The sequence below is a fragment of the Gallinula chloropus genome (assembly GCF_964237585.1).
Source record: "Gallinula chloropus genome assembly, chromosome: 15".
NCBI classification, from domain to species: domain Eukaryota; kingdom Metazoa; phylum Chordata; class Aves; order Gruiformes; family Rallidae; genus Gallinula; species Gallinula chloropus.
Genome location: NC_140100.1, coordinates 3,708,265 through 3,729,807, shown reverse-complemented (window position 1 = coordinate 3,729,807; position 21,543 = coordinate 3,708,265). Strand labels below are relative to the sequence as shown.

The following is a 21,543-nucleotide window of genomic DNA, read 5'->3' as shown; positions in this document are numbered from 1 at the left end:
CACTTAGTCCTTGGCCCAAGGCTACAGGATGTCAGCCAGGCCACTTTTCCAAAGCTAGGCTCATTGTTGCTGTCTCTGCAGCTGGTTGAGAAGGTAACTGACGCCAGGAACATCCAGCCCACATGGCAGAGCCGGCCCCAGCACTGTGTCTTTTGACTCTTCCCACATATGTGTGACTCATTTTTGGGCATCTTGGTTTTTTTTTTTTTAGTTTCCTGCACAGAAATACCAGTTTCTTCTGCCTGGCCTGGATATCAGCACTCAATTCCATGAGTTAGGATTCAAAAATAAGTGCCTGAGAGCTACCATGAATGTGAGAGCTCCATAATTTGGGCACACAAAGCTGCTCATGGCCCAAGCCCTGGGGAACAGAAATGGAAAGATCCACTTCTGAACTCAGTGCTGGCCAACAGTGTCCTGGGGTAGGAGCTTGGGGTAAAGAACACATCTGTGGGAGGAAGGGCAGCTGGTAAGGAGAAACCTTTGCTGCTTTGAGGAGCAGAGAGGGCTGGGAAGTGCCTCTCTGTCCATACATTCTCACCTGCACATTCAAAGTGCACCTTTGTCATCAGAGCCCTGAGTGGTCCTTTGGGAGAGAGGTGGCAGGATCCTCCCACGGGCGGCTGGTTTGGGAGCAGATCGATGGAGGCGAATCCTTCCTCCCCTGTTGTGAGGTCTGTGATGTGAAGGGTAAATGTATATCCCTCCCCATCCTTCAGTGCCCCTTGCCTCAAGACCAGGTTCATTCCTGTGTCGCCAGTGGAGGTAGTTTTTTTGTCCAGGATGAGAGACTTGTTTTTAAAGCTGTGTGCTGCCCATCTCTACAGGGATGAAGAAGGGAAAGACAGGAGAGGTTTTGTTTAAATCTGAAGTTATGTCCTTGTTTTCAGATCGAGTCTCTTATAAAAAGTAACAGATTTCTACTGGGAGCATCTGCCAAATTTGCAGTTGATAATTCAGCTTTAGTCTTGTGTGCTAGAGCAACAAGAACTGGAACCTTTCCAAAATGTCTGGTGGGAATATTTCCACTGTGAGATCTACTTGAGTCTCTGGGATTACATCACCCTCCGACAGAGTATTTCATAATACAGAATACAAAACACAGGAAACAAATTAAGTACTGATGGAGTCTCCATGGGATACCATGTTTTATATGCTTCAAGCTCAACGTGTCCTGGATGGTTACTGTTAATAGCACAAACGGACAACTGCAGTAACAAGAGGAACAGTGAGACACCCAGCCAGAAACTGCCATGCAAGCACATGCTGGGCTTGCTGGGGGCAATACAGACTAACTCTCACAACAGGACTCCCACTTCTCAGACCTCCTTCACTCAACAGGTTGCAGAGATGCTGTGTGGCAGTTACCTGTCATCAGAGGAGGGCATGAGGGACTCGAGGGATCAGAAGAGACTGAACAATCTCTGCTTGAGCCACCAGAATAATGGGCAAACTGCCGAAAACACCTTACAGACCTTTTCTAAGAAAAAAGTGGCTTTTGTGTAAAAAGAGCTGGTCACTCATGGGCTTGGCTTGAAAACAACCCAGCACGGATTTGCCCTTGGGCAGGTCAAGACACTGATGAAGGATTGACAGACCATGTGTCCCACAGCCTGCAGGCACAACCCAGGGCAAAGGGACATCTCCCCCACAGTCCACTGGTTACTGGACACAGGGAACCTGCCTCTCAGGCTCTCCTAGCCATGGACATGACACAGCTTGCAGGAGCCTCACAACACACCAGGCAAGCTCTGAGCAGGGCCTGTTTTAAATTTCAAACTCTGCAAGCCAGTCCTGCAGCCAGCTCCAGGGGCTGTGATGAAGACACCAGTATGAGCCAGTCTTCTTCATTCCCTCAGCCAGACCCAGACTGCCACTGCATTTACAGTCAGAGACTGATTCTCCTCCTTGCCTCTGGCAGTTTAGGTCCAGGACTTGATTTCTCACACAGCTCTTTCCAGCTCTGTCCTCTCTGACTTCCCTTCCCCCTCAAGTCCACCAAAGGTGAACACCCCTGTTGGCGATGACTTTACCCCAAGCTTGGAGTCGTTGTGACAGTTCTGGCAGCTCCCCTCCAGGTAGACGTAGGAGCTCTTGCTAACTTCATAGACAGACTGAGCCTTGCAGGAAACACACTCCAGGGACACAATAGGGACGCCTCCCCTTTTGATGAACACCTAGGGAAGCAAGAAGCTCCATCAGAAGATCTGATACAAAAATACAGGCATCAAACAGGGAAGCAGACATCCCAGCATTTGGTTCTACAAGGAGGAACTGCTCTACACCAGCCCAGTCTGTGCTAAGGAAAAAGTACAATGGGATTTCCAAAGGATTTTATGTCAGCCTTATGCTACATCATTTCTCTTACACTGGCCACAGTGAGTTCTGCTGGCACTGATTTTCAAGAGCCACCCAATGCCAAGCTGGGCTGATCATTCTGGATTTACTTTATTTACACTTTGAAACAACACATATCGTTTTCCAAATGCCCCTCTGGTGTTCTGTGCTGAATTCCCAGCAGGTCCTGCCTGGGCATGATGCTAACTGGAGGATTTTGCTGTACTGACCATCTCAGGGCAGCTGTTAGCCCAACAAAAATGGGACCTGTGTAGAGAGTTTGGAAAAGAGAAGTCTAACTGGGAGGAGGAAAGCCTCCTTTACAGCACAGACCAAACACCTGGTGAGCACCAAACCCAGGAAGCAGCTGCAGCTCTCCTTTGCTTTCTGTGGGCCAAACTCTTGATCCTGCCTCTGAAGCTGTGGAGCACCTGACCTGATGGGGTCACAGCAGATCTGCCGTGGACACAGGAGTGTGAGGCTGCGGGTCCCTGCCCTCCACTCAGAAGGTTGCTAAATGGGAGATGTTTACAGAGGGCTTGGGGTGAGCCTGAGAGCCTGGTCCTGCTGTCCCCCTCATGCTCTGATCTAGAGAACCTGGACTAGACTCATATGCCAGGACCCGACCCTCGGGCACACTGCCCTTGCAGAACCATCACCATTTCTGACACTACCCTGTCCCTGAGGCCGGACCAAAGATAACAACAGCCAGAAAGCACAGCTCCTGCTGTGCACCAGACATGTTCTGCTCTGCAGCCTGGAAGAGCCTGGCCAGAGAGCAGCACAGGATTCCAGACATTCAGCTTTCACCTCAAGATGTCTACCACACCTCCCTGGCAAAGCACTCCGAGAGAGGAGAGCTGGTGGCTCAGACACAACAGGTACTGAGCCCTGACCCCTGTACTTTGTCTCTATTCCTTTAATCCCCTCACAAACAGGTCTGTCCAGCACTCTGCCCTGCCATAACGAATATTCTGAATTCAAAGACAGGCAGTAAGGAAGACATTGTTTAACATGGCAGACATTTAAGAGAGGATAAATACTCCAGAGCGCTAAGCCGGAGCGCGCCGACGCTTCATTCATTCCTCCAGTGTTTGCAAATTTCCTGCGACACTGGAATCATTGTTTTGAGCTCATGCAGGAAACCAGATAGTACAGAATGTCCTTGAAAGACTATCAATTTCATTTTTTTTTCCTTTTTTTTAGTTTTCATCCTCCAGCTTTGGTTCAAAACCCAGGCAGTAAGAGTTTCCACTTTCAGAATAACTACATCCCCCAATTGCCAAATGCACCGCGATGAATGTTTCTGACATAAACCATAACTGCTGTCTGACTGCAGACGCACTCAGCGTTAGGCTTAATGGGACATAAACAACGTGCACTTTAAAAAATCCTCTCTTGAAATACTCAGGAGTAGAGAGTAGAGGAACTGTCGACAGTAAAATGAAGTTCCAGCTCTTAGGAAGCTCTCTCTGGGCAAACATTAGGGGAGAGCCTGGTGCTGTGGCATGTGAAGAGCACAGGACTGCTCATACTGGTGGGAGAGCTACTGACATGGGCTCCTTTGCTGTCCCCCTATGGCAGCTCGGGGGTGGCAGACTCCCAGTTCTAGGAATGGTGGCCAGTACTGTCCAAGGCTGGGTCACTAATGCAGCCTCTGCACACAGAGGGACTAACGCAAGGTCCAAAGGAAGGAAGAAGCTAAAAGGACTTGGCAAGACAAGCAAAAAGTCTGTTCCTGCCAATGACTTGGACAGAATCAGTTATGGAGCCTCAGTGATGCCCTGAAATTCGCTTCCCTTGCTTTCCCTTGCTGGCTGGTGCGGGCAGCAGTATTCCCACAGCCCCCGCTGAACTGGCACCAGCTCACAGATGGGGCCAGGTGACGCAGCCTGGGGAGTCACCCACGGCTGGGCACAGCCCTGAGCCAGCAGCACCCTCCTCTAGAAACATCCTTAGAAATAAGGGCCAGGGACTTCCAGCTCGGCTCTATCCAGCAACAGGCACACAAGGACAGAGAAAGCGACAGCTGTCTGCGGTACGTACGGTTTGATTTGTTGCCTCAGGACTCATACCCTCCTTCCTGACGGTGAGGTCGAACGTATACTCCACATCTGGTTCTAATACAGCTTTGGAAATTGTGACAATTCCTTCCTTGGCACTGAAATTCAGAGAGCACCCTGCAGCCGGGCTCTGCTTGCAAGGAGAAAAGAACTTTCAAACCCTCCTTGGTACGGGTGTATATCGGGTTAGTCCACAGCCAAAACATTCAGGTCCACACAAGGTCCCTGCTACAGATCACACTGTCCCACTGTACCACCGCTCAGGTGGGAGAAACGGACAGAAGTGTGGACAATAAAGCACATTATCCTATTCTTCAGGTTAGTAAGCAGTACTTGTAACACTCCTGTATTTCTGAGCTTCAAATTCTCACTTTATAGCAATTAATTCTTCATTAACGTTACCAAACGATATAAAAAGCTCACATGAAATTCAAAAGTCTAATTGACACACGCTACACATTTTTCTATTTTGAGGTAAATACAGAAAACAACAACTTTTTACAAGTGAAAGAATCCCAAATTCCATCACAAAATACTCCCAATATCCCCCATAAGAATCCGAAGGGCAGTTCTCCCTTGTCCTTTCATCACTTCAGTGTGTGAGGACGGTGACCTTCTTGTGACCACAGTGACCATGGCTTGTGTTGACTTATGTCTAATTTTGGCCCCTGATGAAATTAAGAGATATTTAACTGTTAACGGGAGAGGACCAGAGCCCTCAGCCCCTGAGACTGCCATCAGCAGCTCTGTAATTCCTTCAGGCTCTGGGAGCAGCTACGCTGAACCTGTGAGCCAGAGGCCAAGCACAAGGGAAGCAGCAATGTGAAGGCCTCAGCAACCCTCCCAGAGCAGCTTTGTTAAAGATGCTCACAAAAGCATCTGGCAACACCATTTCAACCCAGGCCCATGTTTGTAGCGGAGATCCCAAAGGATCACCGTCTCTGGCTGTGCTCTTACCTTGGAGGAGAACGTACAAGACCAGTCGTATAATAGTGGAGTCTGTTCCCCATCATCCAGGTTTGGATCGTAGGATTTCTCCCCATCCAAGATTAAGTCCTGAGTGTTGGACCATACACGGTATGACCCCCCATCAATGATTGGGACCAGCTTACTTGGTATCACAGTTACATTGGCAAAGATGCTTTTGGACAGCGGGGTATCTCCAAAGGAGACAATGAAGATGAAGCAATAGTTCCCAACTTCCAGGGCAAGCTTCGGTATAACTAGCTGGGGCCTGTTCACATCAACATTTGGCAGACGGATCCTGCTGGAGTCATCCAAGTTCATGCAGCTGGGAGCTCGGTAGATCTCCCACAGGTGCTCTGTCTGGTATTTGATGCAGCCTCGGAGGTCAATCTGTGCCTCTAGGTAGTTCCTCTGGGACCGCTTCATAACTACCTGAGGGGGCAAGGCTAACTCCACCTCTGGCTCCTCACACTCCAGGACTTTGACAGTGACAGTGAGGTGGGCTATGAAGAAGCTGATGAGATTGGTGGCATTCACCTCCACTAAGTAATCCCCAGGGCTCAGGTAAGAATAGTTGGCTGCTGCAACTCTGGTCATTTGAGTGGAAGAGCCATCCCCAAACGTCCACAAGAACTCAACACTCCTGCTGCTGGGCACCACTGCTGCTTCAAACAATGCTGTCCTGTTGACAAAGGCATTGGAGGCAGTGAGGTAGACTTGGACTATTGGGTCTTGGACCTGGATGGTTCTGGTGACATTGACAGGTCCCAAGTCATTGTAGGCAATGAGGTGAATCTCAAGCAGCCCTGCAGCTTCTGGAGTGTAGGAAACACTCTCTCCTGCTACAGCGACCACCGATCGACCTTGCTCTTTCCACAGGGAGAACTGCCAGAAGAATGACACACGGGAGCCACTCCCCACCTGGGCACTGAAGGTCTTCTCTGTGCCCGTGGGTATGCCTTCCTCACAGCAGTTCAGGAGCCTGACATCACGGATGGCCTCCAGCACAGAGATGAGCACTTGGGCATGTGCGATGCTGATTTGGTTCTGCACTGTCACAGTCACCAAATAATCGCCACTCTTGGTGAACTCATGGGTGTACTTGGACCCATTGAGCACCACAGAGTAGTCTCCACTTATGCTCACCAAATAACTCACAGAGGTACCAGACAGCATCCTGATCACAAAGGTGACCTGTTCCCCTGGCTCCACCACCTTCTTGCTGGCAAGAACTTCCAGTCCTTGAATCCTGTCCAGCACTGAGATATTCCTGCTGGCCACAGCCCAGCTGATGTCATTTGATGCATTCAGGTAGACTGTATAAAACCCTGCTGTGGGGAACAGGACTGGCACAGACCGGCCAGTCAATGTGCCATTTGGCACCTCCCAAAGCCAGGTTACTTCTGTACCTTTCTGCAACTCTGCCTCAAAGACCACCGTGGAGCCTGATGAGACGTATCTACAGTCCAGTTCTGCAGTCCCTATACTCAGCCCCTCTATGACCTCCTCCACATAGATATAAATTGTTGCATTGGTTGAATCCAGTTTATTTTCTGCTCCAATGATGACCTCTATCACTCCAGGGCTTTGGAAGGAGTGTATAATAAAGGGTTCTGAGGTAACAGGAGAGAAGCCGTCTTCAAGGTACCAAACATACGTGATACCAGTGCCACTGGTTATGGTGGTACTTATGTTAACAGAAGCATTAATAGCAACTGGGTTGGGGAAGGCATAAGGCTTTAAAAGACCGATGCTTTCAACAAACTCCAGTGTCCTGTTAGCAGTGGCACATCCCAGCATATTAGTGGCTTTCAGAGAGACAGTGTAGTTTCCAGCTTCCAGGACGCTCAGGGAGAAGGTTTTCCCATTGAAGGTCTGCACCACACTGCCATCCCTTTGGGCTACCCAGCTGTAAGAGATGTTTGTTCCCTCTCTCACCACTGCGTGCAAATGGAGAGTTTTATTAGTTGGGAAATACATGTCCTCCACCAGGTCACTGCTAGCCACCTGCAGGCCTTCGATCTGCTCCAGGACGTAGACGTAGATGCTGTCCTGCAACGAGCTGATCTTGTTCTCTGCTGTCACAATGACGTTGAATGTGCCCACGGACCGGAAGGTGTAGGAAATTGTGGAGGAGCCTTGGATAGGAGTGCACCGGTCACAGAGGATCCACGAGTAGCGGATGGCACTGCCAGCCACAAGCGTGGCTACAAAACTCACTGAACCATTCAATGGCACCACTGTCCTGCTGGCATTGATGGTCAGCCCGTGGAGCCTTCGTTTCACTGTGACGTCTATGATGGTCTGATTAGAGCTCACATCATTTCTGCCCACCACACTAATAGTGTAATGGCCCGTGGTGTTGTAGGAGTGGGCGGCGATTTGCCCAGGCTGGGTTGTGCCATCTCCAAAGTCCCAGCAGTAACTCACTTTGGTTCCATTCATGCTGGCAGAGAACAGGTAGATCTGGTTCAGCTCCAATACGTTTGTCCCGTTATACTCAATCTTTGCTACCCCAACTGGTTCCTGGACTTCCACAAACGCTGTGTCATTGTTGAAAGAGACATTATTGGAGACAGTCACCGTGACGAGAAAGACCCCTGTGTTCTTGTAGGTGTAAGTCACTTCAGTCCCACTCGATCTAGTGGACTCATTGTTTCCAAAATCCCAGCGGTAGCGGTACTGGTAGAGAGGCACAGCACTGACCTGGAAGCTGCTCTCTTCACCAAGCCTCACAAACTGCTTGGAAGGGAGAAGGGTGACATTGACGATCTCTGGCTCCACACAGACACTGGTGAAATAGTGAGCCTTGTTAAACCTGCTGGAGAGAGTCAGGGAGAGGGGGAACGTCCCGCTCCGGGTGAAGTTGTGCATCACCACAGGGTCCCCACTGATGGTGACATTGGACGAGCCATCTCCAAAGGTCCAATCGAAGACATATTCATCGGGATTCCCTGTTACATAGGCAGTGAGCTGCACATCTGGGTGCTCAGGGATGCAAGCAGCAGGCTCTATTTTGAGTACTTCCAGGACAAATATCCGAACAGACACAGTCTGGGAGACAGAGTTCACAGGATTCACGGCTGTCACGTTCACAGTGCAGTTGACATCCTTTAGGTACACGTGTTCTACCACTGGCACCTGGCTCCTCAGCACTGTCCCGTCCCCCATATCAAATACCCAGGTGATACTGTCCCCTGTCTGCACTGAAGCATTAAGGGTCACAGATGCTCCCAGTTCTGCTGCCTCCTCTGTGGAAACGCGGAGCCCAGTTATTTCTTCAAACACTTGGTAGCACTCAACTGTCTCCACACTGCTTATGGTATTGTTTGCTGTCACAGTGATGTTGTATACACCTCTTCTAGGGTAGGTGTATGTCACTGTAGATTGGCTCTCTGTGAACAGCGAGGACCCGTCCCCAAAGTCCCAGGTGTACATGACGCCGTAAGGAGATGGCAGAGGATTGGCTCTGAAGGTGATCGGACGGTTCACAACTAAAACATTCTCCTTTACTTCCATCTTCACATCAATCAGGTAACTGTGGACATGAACTGGGGTCAAGTGGGTGAGATTCTCAAACTGGTTTGACACAAGAACCATCAGGGCATATTCACCTGCATTGGAAAGAGAGCAAAGAAAGACCCAGCGTGAGGACACACTTGTGCAAGAGCTTCCACAGTGCTGCAGCAGTGTGGGGAGCATGACGGGGGACTGCAGGGAGATACTCTGCTCCTGCACTGTGCACACCCTGGGCTTCCCTCCTCCGCTCCAGCACAAACAGGGATTACAAGCAGGCCACACATATGAGAACCAAACACCAAGTCAGAAGCCAGTCTGGTTTTCTTTCTGCTCACACAGAGATCCCCTTCCCGCTGCCCACAGTTGCATTCCCAACCCCCCCTCTCATCAGCAGGAAGACTGCCTGCCACTTGTCTATCTGTGGAGACTGCCCAATAAGATCACTGTGTGCAGTGGATCTGCTTCTTTCAGCATGGAGAGACTTGTCCTAGAAACAGTTACAGAGGATGAGAATGCCTGGAGGCTTCCAGTCACTCTGTCTGTCTGTTCAGGAACAAGGTAATGACTTTGAAGCCATAGTTTTCCTGGAAGGTGCCTTGTAGCCCCCTCACAACAAAAATGCCTGAGCCCCTTCTTTCCCAAAGAACAGTCCCTGAGTGTACCTGGGTCTTGATAAACGTGGGAAACATTGTGCTCAATCACAACCTCATGGACACTGGGATCAGGAACAAGGAAGGACTTGTTGTAGGGAGGTTTGAACAGGTATGTCTCCTGGATGCCATCTCCAAAATCCCACCTGAAGAAACATGAAAACTGTGTTATACCACACGAGAGAGTCCTGGAAATCCCCTGGCCTGGCCTAGGGTCATCCTTCAGGCTCAGGACTGGGGTTTCCAGAAAAAACACAGGGAGCAGAATGCCAAGCATCAAAGCAGTAACTGTCCAGTGCTGCAGAACTGTCACTGTGAGAAGAGTACAGCCCTGGTAAGAAGAGGAGGAGCCCAATATTAAAGCTATGTTGCAGTCCTTTAAGAGAAAGTATTTCATCCACAAGGTCCCAGCCAGTGTGACTGCACCACACTCATGGGGATTTCAAGCTAACTGGACAGCAGCTGAGAAATGAGCTGTTTGATATCAGCTGGGAAGAGAAATGGTGCAGGCAAGAGTGGCAAGTAAGTGCACAGTAAGATCCTAAGTTCAGACAACTTGCAAAGGACTCACAGGAACACAGCATCCACAGCTGAATCGACCTGAACTCTCGCTGTGAGCTCCACCGTGCTGTTCTGAGGGAGGACTGGCAGGACACCCAACACAGTCAGGTTCTTCATCTTATTCATCATCTCCACCGTGACATTGTAATTGACCGTAAAGTTACTGACGTGGTTGGAAGCGGTGAGCTGGGAAGGACAGGGGGATAAAGAATGCATTTGGGTTCACCTCTCTGTGCTGCCCTCTCCTGAGTGAGGCTTCACTTCACTGGAGAGGTCCCCCCCAGGGCAGGTGAGCTGCTTAGGTGAGAGAAATGTCACCTGTGGAACAGGCAGGCAGAGGCAATGGCCTGAACAGCACTGGAAAGCAGCACAGACTGGAAGTCACCCACCTGGTGAAGCCACCTCTTATTGGAACCACCACATCTCCACCACTAAAGTCAGTCCAAGGAAGGACTGGTTCTACAGCAAGAAAGCAAGGAGAAGAGCTGCTTCTCAACCCAACCTGGGTCTCCTCTGGTTCTGAACTTGCCAGTTACCCTTTTGCCTGCTCCGATGTGCCCCACACACTATCTCCAGATGCTGGCTGGATGACTGCCATCCGGGAGGGCAACAGTCACCCAGTTTCCACAGGACAGTGGCAGATGAGAGGCTCCAAGCACAGAGAGTGGGGGTGGCAGAGAATCATAAACCACACCAAGTGCAGCTCCAGCACCCGGGATGCAGTGGACACAGAGAGGGAAAGCAAAGTTGGGCAGAGGAAGAAAAGGGAGAGAAGAGACTGAAGAGGCATGACAGAAGTAGAGCAGGATCCTCAAGATTATCTAGACATGTGACACTGACGTGGCACCTAACGACAAAGCATCTTGCCATCTCCTCACATGCAGGAGAGCTGAGCTGCTGACAGAAGGGATCCTTCCAACCCAGCTGAACAGAGACCTCTTACCCCAGCAGGTAAGTCTGTGTCTACGCTTCTGCAGGTCTGTTACACTGAACCCAGCTGACCCCAGACTAATGCCACCTTGTCAGTCCCATAATTGAAAGCAACCCAGGCTCATCAGCACAATGCTTCACCCAGCAAATTAGTGCTACTCAGCATAGTGCTGCACCAAGCAGATTAGTGCTAGCGTGTCCTCAGAGCTAGGGCTGGTGTCTCTCCAGGAAGCCAGCAGTTACCCTGCAAGTGGATCAAAGAGCTTGGAGCAGCCCAGGACTGCATGGCAGTATGGGGCATGATACGGAAGGATGCTCAGGCCAGAGATAAACTGTCCCACAGCAGACACCTTTCACCAGACTCTCTGTTCTGTCTTTCTTCGGGGGTCACGGCAAATCCCAGTGTTCCAGTCCACACCAGTAGAGAGAACAGGACAGAGACCAGAAGAGCTTGTGGCAGAAGCTCTGTCCTGCCTATGAAAGTCTCATGCTGGAACCCTGCTTCTGCCTGGCTCTGAAGGCACATCTCCTGCCTGCCAAAGCAGCGGCCAGCACCCTGCTAGTGGGGCTCCCTGCCTCATTCCTGCTGGAGAGGAGTAAGGACAGAGAGAAGAACACAGGGAAAAGAGGAGACAGCAAAGATGAAGAAGACAGCAAAGTCAGCTGTGATGAATGGATAGGAAGAAACTTGCCATTTGCATCTGCAAGATCAGCTCAGTGAGAAACAGCAGAGGAGCTCGTTAGGAGAACAGTGAAAACCTCCTCAACTTGACTCTGCCTTCTCCTCTCCCTGCTGCTTTTCCTGTTTAGTTTGTGGGATGAGATGGAAACCCAGGACTGACATGGTATCACAGGAAAGGCCTTGGCTTACCGAAAGCTTGTACACAGCTGGGCTTTGGTAGATAACGTTGAAGACAACATTGTAAAAAGTGAAAGATGGTTTATCATCTACCGTCCATCGGAAGGTCACATCTGACCCAGCTTCCATCACAGGGATGTAGCTCTGAAAGGCATGAGAACATTTTACACTAGTGCAAGAGAAAAAGCACGTCCAGCACTTCCCATAAGATCTCCAGCTGAAGTGGAGAGGGAGCAGTGTCAGACTGGGAGGCATCACACCGCTCTAAGGCAGCGCTCTCAGAGCATGACACAGAGGTGTGAGATCATCTGTGGGTTTGCTGTTGATAGATAAATATAGACCCTGACTCCATGCATCAACAGTACAGCATGGAGTAGAACCTGTACTGCCTGCTCCCACTGCTCTGCTCTTGTGATGGCTAAAAAACTTTGTGATACCTTTGCAGAAACAACTCAGCTGTAGCTGCTTCTGTAAGCTGAGTCTCTGCCCCTCATCCACTGATGGTGCCAGAGCCAGAGCCTGAGCCTAAAATAACTGACCTGCACCAGACAGGGGAGGCTCCTTCCTTACTCCAACAGTGCCTCCTGAGCAGACCATGGTAGCCAGGAAGGGTGAGACCACCAGGCAGTGCAGGCACAGGGTTCTGCCATAAGCAGCCAGAGACGGAACAGAGCATCTCACAGATACAGATGGGCAGTGACTGAGCAGGTTCCTAGGGCTTGGCTGTAGCTCTGGGGACTGGGGATTTAAGGGAGAAAAAAGACTGCAAACACCAGAGTAACTCCAAGACTTTGATGGATGGATGAAACATTTTTACAGCTTCAGCCATCTGATGTAAGGATTTAGTAGGGCAAATATAAACAACTAAAGGAATAACTACCTTGACAAGGCAAAGGAAGGTAAATACTGCCCTTTCATCATGCCTTGGGGTTTCTGTGGAACTGGAGAGCCAGTATCCCCCTCTCAGGAGGTGCTGCCCTACCTCTGAGGGATTTAAACTGAGCGTACAGCTGAGCTGCCCTCCTGCTGGCGAGCACCGGTGCATTCTGCCACATGCCTGTGTGCCTGCAGCAGCACTGTCTGCACAGCCTGGATGCCCACGCTTAGCAGCAAGCAGTGCTCCACACCCTCAGCGTGGAGCTGCGCCCCAGCCCTCCTCCTGAGCCAAACACACCCCATTAGTGGCAACAGGCTAGAAACACGACGAACGAACAGCAGCAGCCACTCACCACTCGTGTATTTAGCAGGACTCTGCTCTCAGGGTCAGGGGTGGCCCGCAGCCCACGGATGGGCTCCTCCACTTTCACTGTGATGGTGATGTTCTGGGAGCTCACGGCGTTCTCCGTAACGAGCACGTGGGTGCTCAGCCCCTCCCTGAGGCCGCTCAGGCTGACCACGGCAAACCAGGTGTCGTTGGTCTCCCTGGCACAGTCTGCCGTCAGCGGCGCGACAGCCGCTGGGCAGGACCGCTCGAAGGGGAAAGTGTGGTTGTCTCCCAGCCAGCGACCCGTCGCGTTCACCCCCGAGGAAAGCTTGACCACCAGGGTAGTGTGGTTGGATGGCAGGTAGACCCTGCTGCCTTGAGGGGCGGGGTGGATGACACGCAGGCCTGACACCGGGGAAGCCACCCAGAAACTGCAAGACAGATTGGTACTGAAGACCCCGTTGTCCACGCTGGCTCTGACTGTGTAGCGACCCGGATGCTCCAGCCCCACATTGTGGGGGCTGATCACTGGGACCAGCTGTTCCTCGGCATAGTGAACTCGCAGAGGACAAGCAGTGCTGTTTATCCAGGTGGAGCTGTCAGACAGGCCACGGGCCCACTCAGAGGAGTTGGCTCTGTGAGGGGAGGTGGTACTTGGCTGGCACTGGAGGAGTAGGCCCAAGCCCGCGTTGTGCTGGAGACTGAAGATATCCTTGGCACTGACAAAAACACTTTCTTGTTTGAAGGCAACCTGCAAAGAGGGGAGACATTTTTGGATTAATGTCTCAGCTTAAGAGCCCCCAGCACCCAACCCTTGCCTGGGCAGACACCTGGATTTACTGCCCAACAGAAACCAGCAGAACAGCCGCAGATCCGAACGCGGCATGGGAACATGTTCCACCACTCCACTCTCCTTGGCCACTGTGAATCAAATGTGTTAACACAGAAATCAGCTTTATGCTCTCTCTCTCTCTCTCTCTCCAGGGCACAAGTGCAATGGGAACAGCCCAGTTAATCGGTGTGGACTTCTGACCAACTGTGTTGGTTACTGAGGAAAGTCCACAGCTTAGAGAGGGGAAGATAGAAAGTGGTGGCCTGTGTGGCACTGGGCAAGTAATTTCATCTGAATGGGCTTCAGTATCTCCATCTGCAAACTGGGAACAATTCTTTAGTCACCCAAAGCACTCAAGAGGAAACTGTCCCACCTACTCACTCGTTATGGCAGCTAATAAACACTGACCAGATACTGGGAAGAAGGGCCAGCTGGTACTGTAAAGACAAATTCCTTGATGACTTCATAGCTGAGCTGGCTTTCATTGTGCTGGAGGGAAATGGGGGTAGGGCTGCTGGCAAGAGAGCTGTTGGCACACTCGGTCGCATTGCAGCAGTTGTTTAGTGACGAGCACAAATTAGTCAAATGACACCACTGGAAACCAGGAGGACATTCAAGTAGAGTCCAGTTTCCATCATCCTGAGCAGTGTGGAATGGTTCTGTAGCATTTTTTCCCTCCTGGTAGTCTGGAAGAAGTGAAAGAGAAAGGAAAGATCACTGGCCTGACAAAGTAACACTTCCAGTGTGCTTCTTCACTCCCAAGTCCTCACTTTTCTCCACTCTTAGTAAAAGCTGCCACGACAGCACATGCTGGTGCTGTGCAAGACCTGTGCAAGTCCTGTTTAACAGGACAGTTTCACAAAGGCACAGAGATTGCTGAAAAAAGTCTCTTTCCCAGTGAGAATGCACCACATTTGCAATCTAAGAGATGTATGTTCAAGTGGCAGTCCAAGTCAAAGCAGAGCTGGCTTTGACATTGCAAACACATGAAGCAACTTGTCTCAAGTTAACGTTTCCACGTCAAAGCATCAGCTTTTCAGCATCAAAAAATATCCTTTTGTAAGCAGCCAACTCTACAGCTACAGCAAACATTCTGCTGCAAAATTAATTGCTGCCAAAACTGTGACTATTGAGCTGGTGTACAAGGAATAAAAGGCTTCTTAGATTATCTTATCCATCAGGAAGAAATGGGCTCACATAAATGTTCTTCCTTGTTGACCTGTGGGGCCAGATGGACCAGGAGACATTCCCACTTGACATGTCATGTCTTCCCAAAGTATCAAAGCGTAACTCAGAAGATTTATTTGAGTACAAGGAACACATGTTCCTTAGACTCAAATTTTCTTCACACACTGAGACGGGTTTCTCCCTCTATTTTGTCCAGGACAACCACTTCTGCAAGGCAACCTCAGGCTGTCCAGCCACGCCTGCAGATTTTGCACTTGAGTCTCCTCCAAAAGTAGAACCTAATCTTTGAGCCTTCTAGGCTTCAAACCTTCTGCCTTGAAGACAGAGGGTCCACAAGAAACCCCCCCACACACTGTTTGATACAGCCCTGATGGTCTCAGCTCCAACAACAGCCCAAGCCTTGAGGGGAGATGCCTCACCTTCTCCATCTAGGGGTCTATGCACCTGGAACCGCACTTGAACAGGTTGATGCAGTTCCTGTGTCATGAACTCCAGGGCAGTCAAATATCCCTCGTGCCTGACCATCAGCTCAGGGAACACCATCACCTGCAAAACAAAGAAGGCTCTCACCTGCTGGCATCCCCCTGGGCTCTCTGCAGCAGCAGGATGAGCAAACCCTGCTTACCTCCGTAGCTTGCCATGGAGCTGACAGCTCTTCTTCTGCCACATTTTTCACAGCCTCCTGCGCATCGAACTTCGGGTCTCCCACAAAGAAGTTTTCAGCATTTAAGAGAACTCCTGTTTACAAAGGAAATATTGGAAGAGAGCCCATGAGACTCAGCAAAGCCTGAACCTGTTCCCCCCACTCTGCTCACACTGCTCAGCAGAGCTGTAGCAGGGCTTGGACCACGCAGGAGCTTTACTGGAGAAGGAGCTGCTGTAATCCTATACTTTCTCCTTCTCACAGGTGTTTCAATTTCTTTCTCATCCTGCACAAGCGATGTTTGCATCTGCAATTCACAGCAATTTTTACTTCTGGGAACACTGAAAATACTTCTGCCTTCCATCACCCCACGATTTGCTTTGAATTTTTGAGCATGAGGTGCGCTCCCCATCTTCCTGGTCCCTCTGGATTTCATGGGAAACATGGCCAGGACCAGCTGGTTTCCACCAGTCCAAACACTTCTGGCTCATTCACAGCCAGGTCTGGCTCTGGGGACTGAGCACACACAGCTGATGCTGTCCCTCCTACCAGGGCCAGCGGGCTCTCTGCCTAGTGATGGCTTTTCCTTCTTCACCTTCTTCCATGTGCCATGTCTTTTCTGCTTCTCTTTCTCACTCCCTACAGCTCTTTGGGAGATTTGGGAGGCTGCAAAAGCACAAACGTGCACAGCACACACTACATGGAAGCTCACCTAATGATCCCCCAGGCCCTACAGTCTTTTAAGTCACAAGACACCAACATCTCACAAACTACAAGCTGCCACAGGAGGACAGCAAGAGTCACCAAGGCGGCACCACAGCCTCAGAACCAAGTCCCTGCTGGGAATACTGTGGTTGTTGCCAATCCCACCTGATCTGGGGTGATGCTCTGGATGGCCCCTCCATGCAGCCCTATTTTTCCTTGGCACATGTGAGTGAGCAGGATCCCCACCTGCCCCTGCTGCTGGCAGGAGAGGAGCAGAGCCCACCTTTTGGCTTGTACTCGCAGACGTAGCTGTGCTTGGCCATGCACAGGTCTGTGTTACACTGGCCTGTCGGGCCCATCCGGACACAGTGGTCAGCGTTTGATGGATGGGGTTCTCCTGGCAGCCAGTTCTGACAGCTCTCCAGATTAAATCCTTCACCTCTCTGCTGCGCTCCAGTGCTTGCAAAATCGTTGAATCCGATCCAGACATCGAGGCTCCTTCAAATAGAAATACAAAAGGGAGGGGAGGGGTGAGGGGGGATTTCAGGAAAGCATGAGAATTAGAAAGAGCTGGGATGGATCTCTATGAAAATAACTATGGTAACAACAGCTTCACCCAGGTGTCACAGGTTGTGTTTTGCAGAGCCTTTAGTGACTAAAGGATATCACTATCCATCATCCTACCACCAGAACCTGGGTCTTCACTAACAGCTCCTTCACAGCACAACATCCTGCTGCCTACCAGCACTTCAAACCTTTGTCCTAAGAGCTCCAGAAAGCCACCTGCCCTCTGACAGCTGAGGGGACAGCTGAGCCAAAAGGATGCAGACAGAGCAGTTGATACCAACACTCAGCGGAGCTGGGAGGGAGAAGCAGCTCAAAGGATCACTGAGAGCAGCTGAGTCCGACCCCTGATGATCACTGCCCACAACTTGAGTCACCCCACTCCCAAAATGCCAGTCTCTCTAGATCAAGTTATCAGAAAAATCCCCATCAGCATCACATAGCTTGTGATATACTGGTAAGCACTGACTCGTACCAGCCACAACTGGTACAAAGGTATCAGGGAGGGTAATGAAACATGGGCAGGAGACCATGGGCTAGACTTCAGACTCCTCTTAAGAAAGTGGCTTGAATGTCCCTCACCAATGTTTTGGAGCCTGTATCAAGTCACAACTTAAGAGGAATGGTATGGTCATACAAAGCTGATGGTTGGACTTGATGATCTGAAAGGTCCTTTCCAACCTTGATGATTCTATGATCTTTTAGAAAACTTTTCCTTTGTTTTTGCAGGCCTTTGAAGAGTTTGCCACTGGTCAATTCATCACTGCAAATGGAACTCGCACCAGTGCAGAATTAAACCTCAGATGGTGCCAGGTACAGGAACTCCTCTTCAAATGGGGGCATTTTTGATGCTGCTGCTGGGAGATCATCAGCTCCTCAGCCACAACTGAAAGGCAGCGGCTGGGGGGGACAAGGCACTGGCAGCAGAGGCCACAGCACTGCAGGCAGGGGAATGCCACATGCACAGGAAACTGCCAGGATCATTTTAGGAAGATGAAATGTCCCCTCCACGCTTGGAAACTGGCTGAATCGCAGCAGGAAGGCACCAAGCTGTCTTTCATTGCCACAAGCAGCCTGGGCAGCACAAAGTGAGGCATTTGTTCCATACTGAAATTGGAGGGTGGGTAGGACAGCCTCCTCGGGCACCCTCAAAGTCCCCAGCTCTCTCCCCACGCTCCCTCCTGCAATCAGTTCTGCCCCAGCCTGGCACGACTGCAGGAAGCAGATGAGGGAGGTAACTGGTGTCCCTCCACCACCAGGCTCATGCCAGATGAAGTGACTCATGAGGTCACGCTGAGAAACAATGGCTGGTCTCGTGAATCAGTCGTTTTCACTGCAAATAGGACTCACAAATAAATCACTGCGATGCTCTGCTCCTGACCTGCTGGCAGGGGGCAGGGGGGCAGGATAGGAAACCGCCTGTCTGCTGCCATGGGGAAGACTCGATTGAGATTTTCCTCTTCTAATTCCAGCTGTGACCTAACTGCAAGTCATCCAAAAAAAAAAGAAAAGAAGGGCTGGCTGGCTCACTCCCCACCCCTGCCCCACTGCCTGGCCCACTGCCTCGCAGAGGGGAACAGGAGGACTCTACACATCCTTTTTTTGAAGTGAGATGTGAGCATCCCTCTGCCTCTGAGGAACGACCAAGCTGCCTTGCTTGGGGCAGTGGGAGCAGAATGAAGCCTTGAGGAGGACTGGGAGGGGAGAGGGGCTCCCTGCACTGCCTCAAGCAGGGTCCCCTGGAAGGGGTGTGGGCTGGAGCACTGCTTCTGGAGGTGGAGAAGGGACCAGCTCAGACCATACCGCTCCTGGGGGAGGCCATTAAAGGTGAAGGAGAGGATAGAGTGGTCCTCACTGCTCTGAGTTCTAATGGGAAACAGATTTCTGCTTCTGTCCTTTTCCCACAAGAAACGATGGCGGCTCCATGTTCCAAAAACCTGCAGCTCCCTTGATTTGTCTTTTATCGCCAGGGAAAATCGCATCCTGGAACTGCCTCATTCATGTTTATCTGAATGGATTAATAAAATAAATACATGAAATAAAGGGGGCTGGGGAGGAGAGCAATGTGGAGCAGCAGCTGGGAAACAGCTGGCACGGCTCATTCCCTTCCGAGGTCTCATGATTTCCTTGCACTGTGGTCCCATCAAAAGCCCCGCACGCAACGGCTGATACATCAGAGCACCGAGTGACCAGTCCCCAGCCTGCAGGAAGGGACAGGCTCCTCTTCCCCCAAGCAGGGACCACATGTTTGCAATCTCAGGATAAAGCCCAGTGTGAAGGGAACAGGGCAAGGATACAAGTTTGGGAAGAAGGGGCTGTCAGACCTTAGGCAGGACTGTTGGAAGCCTACGTCACATGCAGCTGTTCCCTTTGCATGTGCTTTCTGGGCCGTGTTCATTAAGAGGCCATCTTCAACATCTGCATCTGGGAGCGCTGACAAGAGCTGTCAGGCCCCTGAAAGATCTCCTGGTTGTCCTCCTCACCCCATCCCACCCCCCACAAGACGGCTGGTTGCAGAAAGGGTACTTAGAAGGGTGGGTTTAATCAAAGGCTGACACTTTCAGTGCTCTCTGTTTATAAAGCCCTAGTCCTGAGGTGGAACAGATGTTGCTGGAGCCTGACAATCGGACAGGAATGCTGTTCCTCCTCAGGAGGCAAAAGAAGAGGGAAGAGGTCTGGGCTTCAGGCTGCAGCCATGTCTGGGATGGTGCAGGATCCCAGCTGGGAGGCAGGACTGCAGCACTGGCTGGGCTTTGCTGGAGCGGCCACTGGATGTCATAGTGCTGTGCATGGGACAATCCAGCTGTAATTCTGCAGATGGAGGGAGCTGGTTGCAAGGTGACCCTCAGGCCCTGACTGGCAGCTACACATCCAAGCACACTCAGGACACGAGCGCCTGACCCTCTCCACCACCCAACCCCACTGCAGATTTTGCTGAACTCGCAGGTGAAAGGTCTGCTCAGCCCACCCCTCTGCTCCTGACCCCACATCTCTCTGCACCACCTCAGGCGTACCCACAGGCACAAACGTGGGGTACAAGATGCCCACCCGCAGCGATCCCACAACTCCCAGTTCAGACTTCCAGTCTGTAAGCAAAGAAGCCCCCCAAGGGCTCAAGCTCTGCTTATCCCTCCTCTTTGTTCAGCAGCAGCCCCCTCCTTAATTTCTACCATCTCCCCACACTCAGTCTATGTACACATCCCTCCAGCCTGAGTGGCTGCACAGGGCTCCGCTGCCAAGCTCCACAGGACCACCCCCACCCAGATCTGATCCCAGAACACGAGACTTGTCCCTAGGAAAACTTAACCCTTACCCTCCTTGCTTACCTGATGACATGAGCGACCAAGAAGCTCTGGATCTCAGGGCTGCTCACAAAAGCCAGCTCTCCGTTGCCGTGCTCCTGGCAGTGCTGCTGGGCCTCCCGCCACTCGGCCTTCTCCACCACCAGCTGATAGCAGTGGTTATTGCCCAGAAAAACCAAGCCATCGTGGGGACACATGGGGTGAACTGCTGCATGAGGGAGAAGAACACAAGCATGACACCCTTTCTGTGGGTCCACATGCCCCAGTCCAATCGGGGGAGCAAGGCTTCTGTCCTTTTTGAAGCCTACAGATGCTCTTTTCTGTTGAAGTGCACTCTGTGCAGTGACCTTGTTGGCCCAAGACAGCACAAAACACTGCCCGGTCAGTCAGGGTAGCAAGGAGTGCCCAGTGGAGTCATCCACTCCTTTTCATTGGGAAGGAAGAGAAAGGGAAGTCTCGGGACCCAGTGCCACCCCTCCCTTGCCCAGTGCCCACCCACACAACCCTGCTTACCTCTGCCCAGCTCTCCATCCTCTGCGGTGATGCTGTACGACACCGCGAGGCCGGTGCCACCTCTGTTGCGGATCCGTACGTCCAGGCTCTCGTTTGTCTTGACCAAGGAAGGACACTGCAGCTCTAACTGTTGGGGTGAAGCCACCACCTCAATCTCTGTCTGCACATACAAGACCTTGGTGCCCACAAAGATGGTGGCGGTGACGTTGTACTGCCCAGGTAAGGCATACATGTGGACAGCTGCATTTGCAGTGGTGTTGAGAACCTCTGTCTGATCCCCAAATTCCCACAGTAAAGTGCTGACAGCAATGGGAATACTGACATTGAAGAGCACGGCCTGGTGTAGGCTGTACCGTGGCTGGAGTCCTGTGAAAGACACGGGCAGCTGTGCCTGGAAGGGAGAGGGGATGAGTGACGGGCCACCACAGGCCTGCTTGGAAAAATGCTCAGTGCAAAAGGGCAAACAACCAGAGGAAGAGTTTGTTTGGTGGGCAGTACCACACCAACACTGCCCCTGGCTGCTGAAACCTCCATATTCCTGGTCTTCAGCATAGCAGAGGGCACTACAGGTCTCCTCGGTGAGGTTCCCAGGGTGACCAGACGTGAAGAGGATGACAAATTCAGCTCCTTCTGTGTGGTTGCTTGTCAGACACGTTATGTATTGAGCTCCTGGGGAAAGAACAGAAGATCCTCTTGCAAACTGACAC

General features: G+C 51.3%; 1 protein-coding gene across 1 annotated transcript in view; it reads right to left on the bottom strand.

Annotated features, from left to right (window-relative positions):
• Positions 1–21,543, bottom strand: part of PKD1 (polycystin 1, transient receptor potential channel interacting) — a gene marked incomplete at both ends in the record, with an annotated part of 90,660 nt that overhangs the window by 25,195 nt on the left and 43,922 nt on the right. The window contains 14 exons of the mRNA XM_084271031.1: positions 542–821; positions 2,034–2,177; positions 4,384–4,530; positions 5,358–8,980; positions 9,548–9,681; positions 10,107–10,282; positions 11,898–12,029; positions 13,115–13,840; positions 14,330–14,607; positions 15,529–15,655; positions 15,735–15,847; positions 16,741–16,955; positions 20,348–20,531; positions 20,837–21,505. Coding sequence (XP_084127157.1) covers positions 542–821; positions 2,034–2,177; positions 4,384–4,530; positions 5,358–8,980; positions 9,548–9,681; positions 10,107–10,282; positions 11,898–12,029; positions 13,115–13,840; positions 14,330–14,607; positions 15,529–15,655; positions 15,735–15,847; positions 16,741–16,955; positions 20,348–20,531; positions 20,837–21,505 — 6,948 coding nt within the window. The remainder of the gene's footprint in view (positions 1–541; positions 822–2,033; positions 2,178–4,383; positions 4,531–5,357; positions 8,981–9,547; positions 9,682–10,106; positions 10,283–11,897; positions 12,030–13,114; positions 13,841–14,329; positions 14,608–15,528; positions 15,656–15,734; positions 15,848–16,740; positions 16,956–20,347; positions 20,532–20,836; positions 21,506–21,543) is intronic.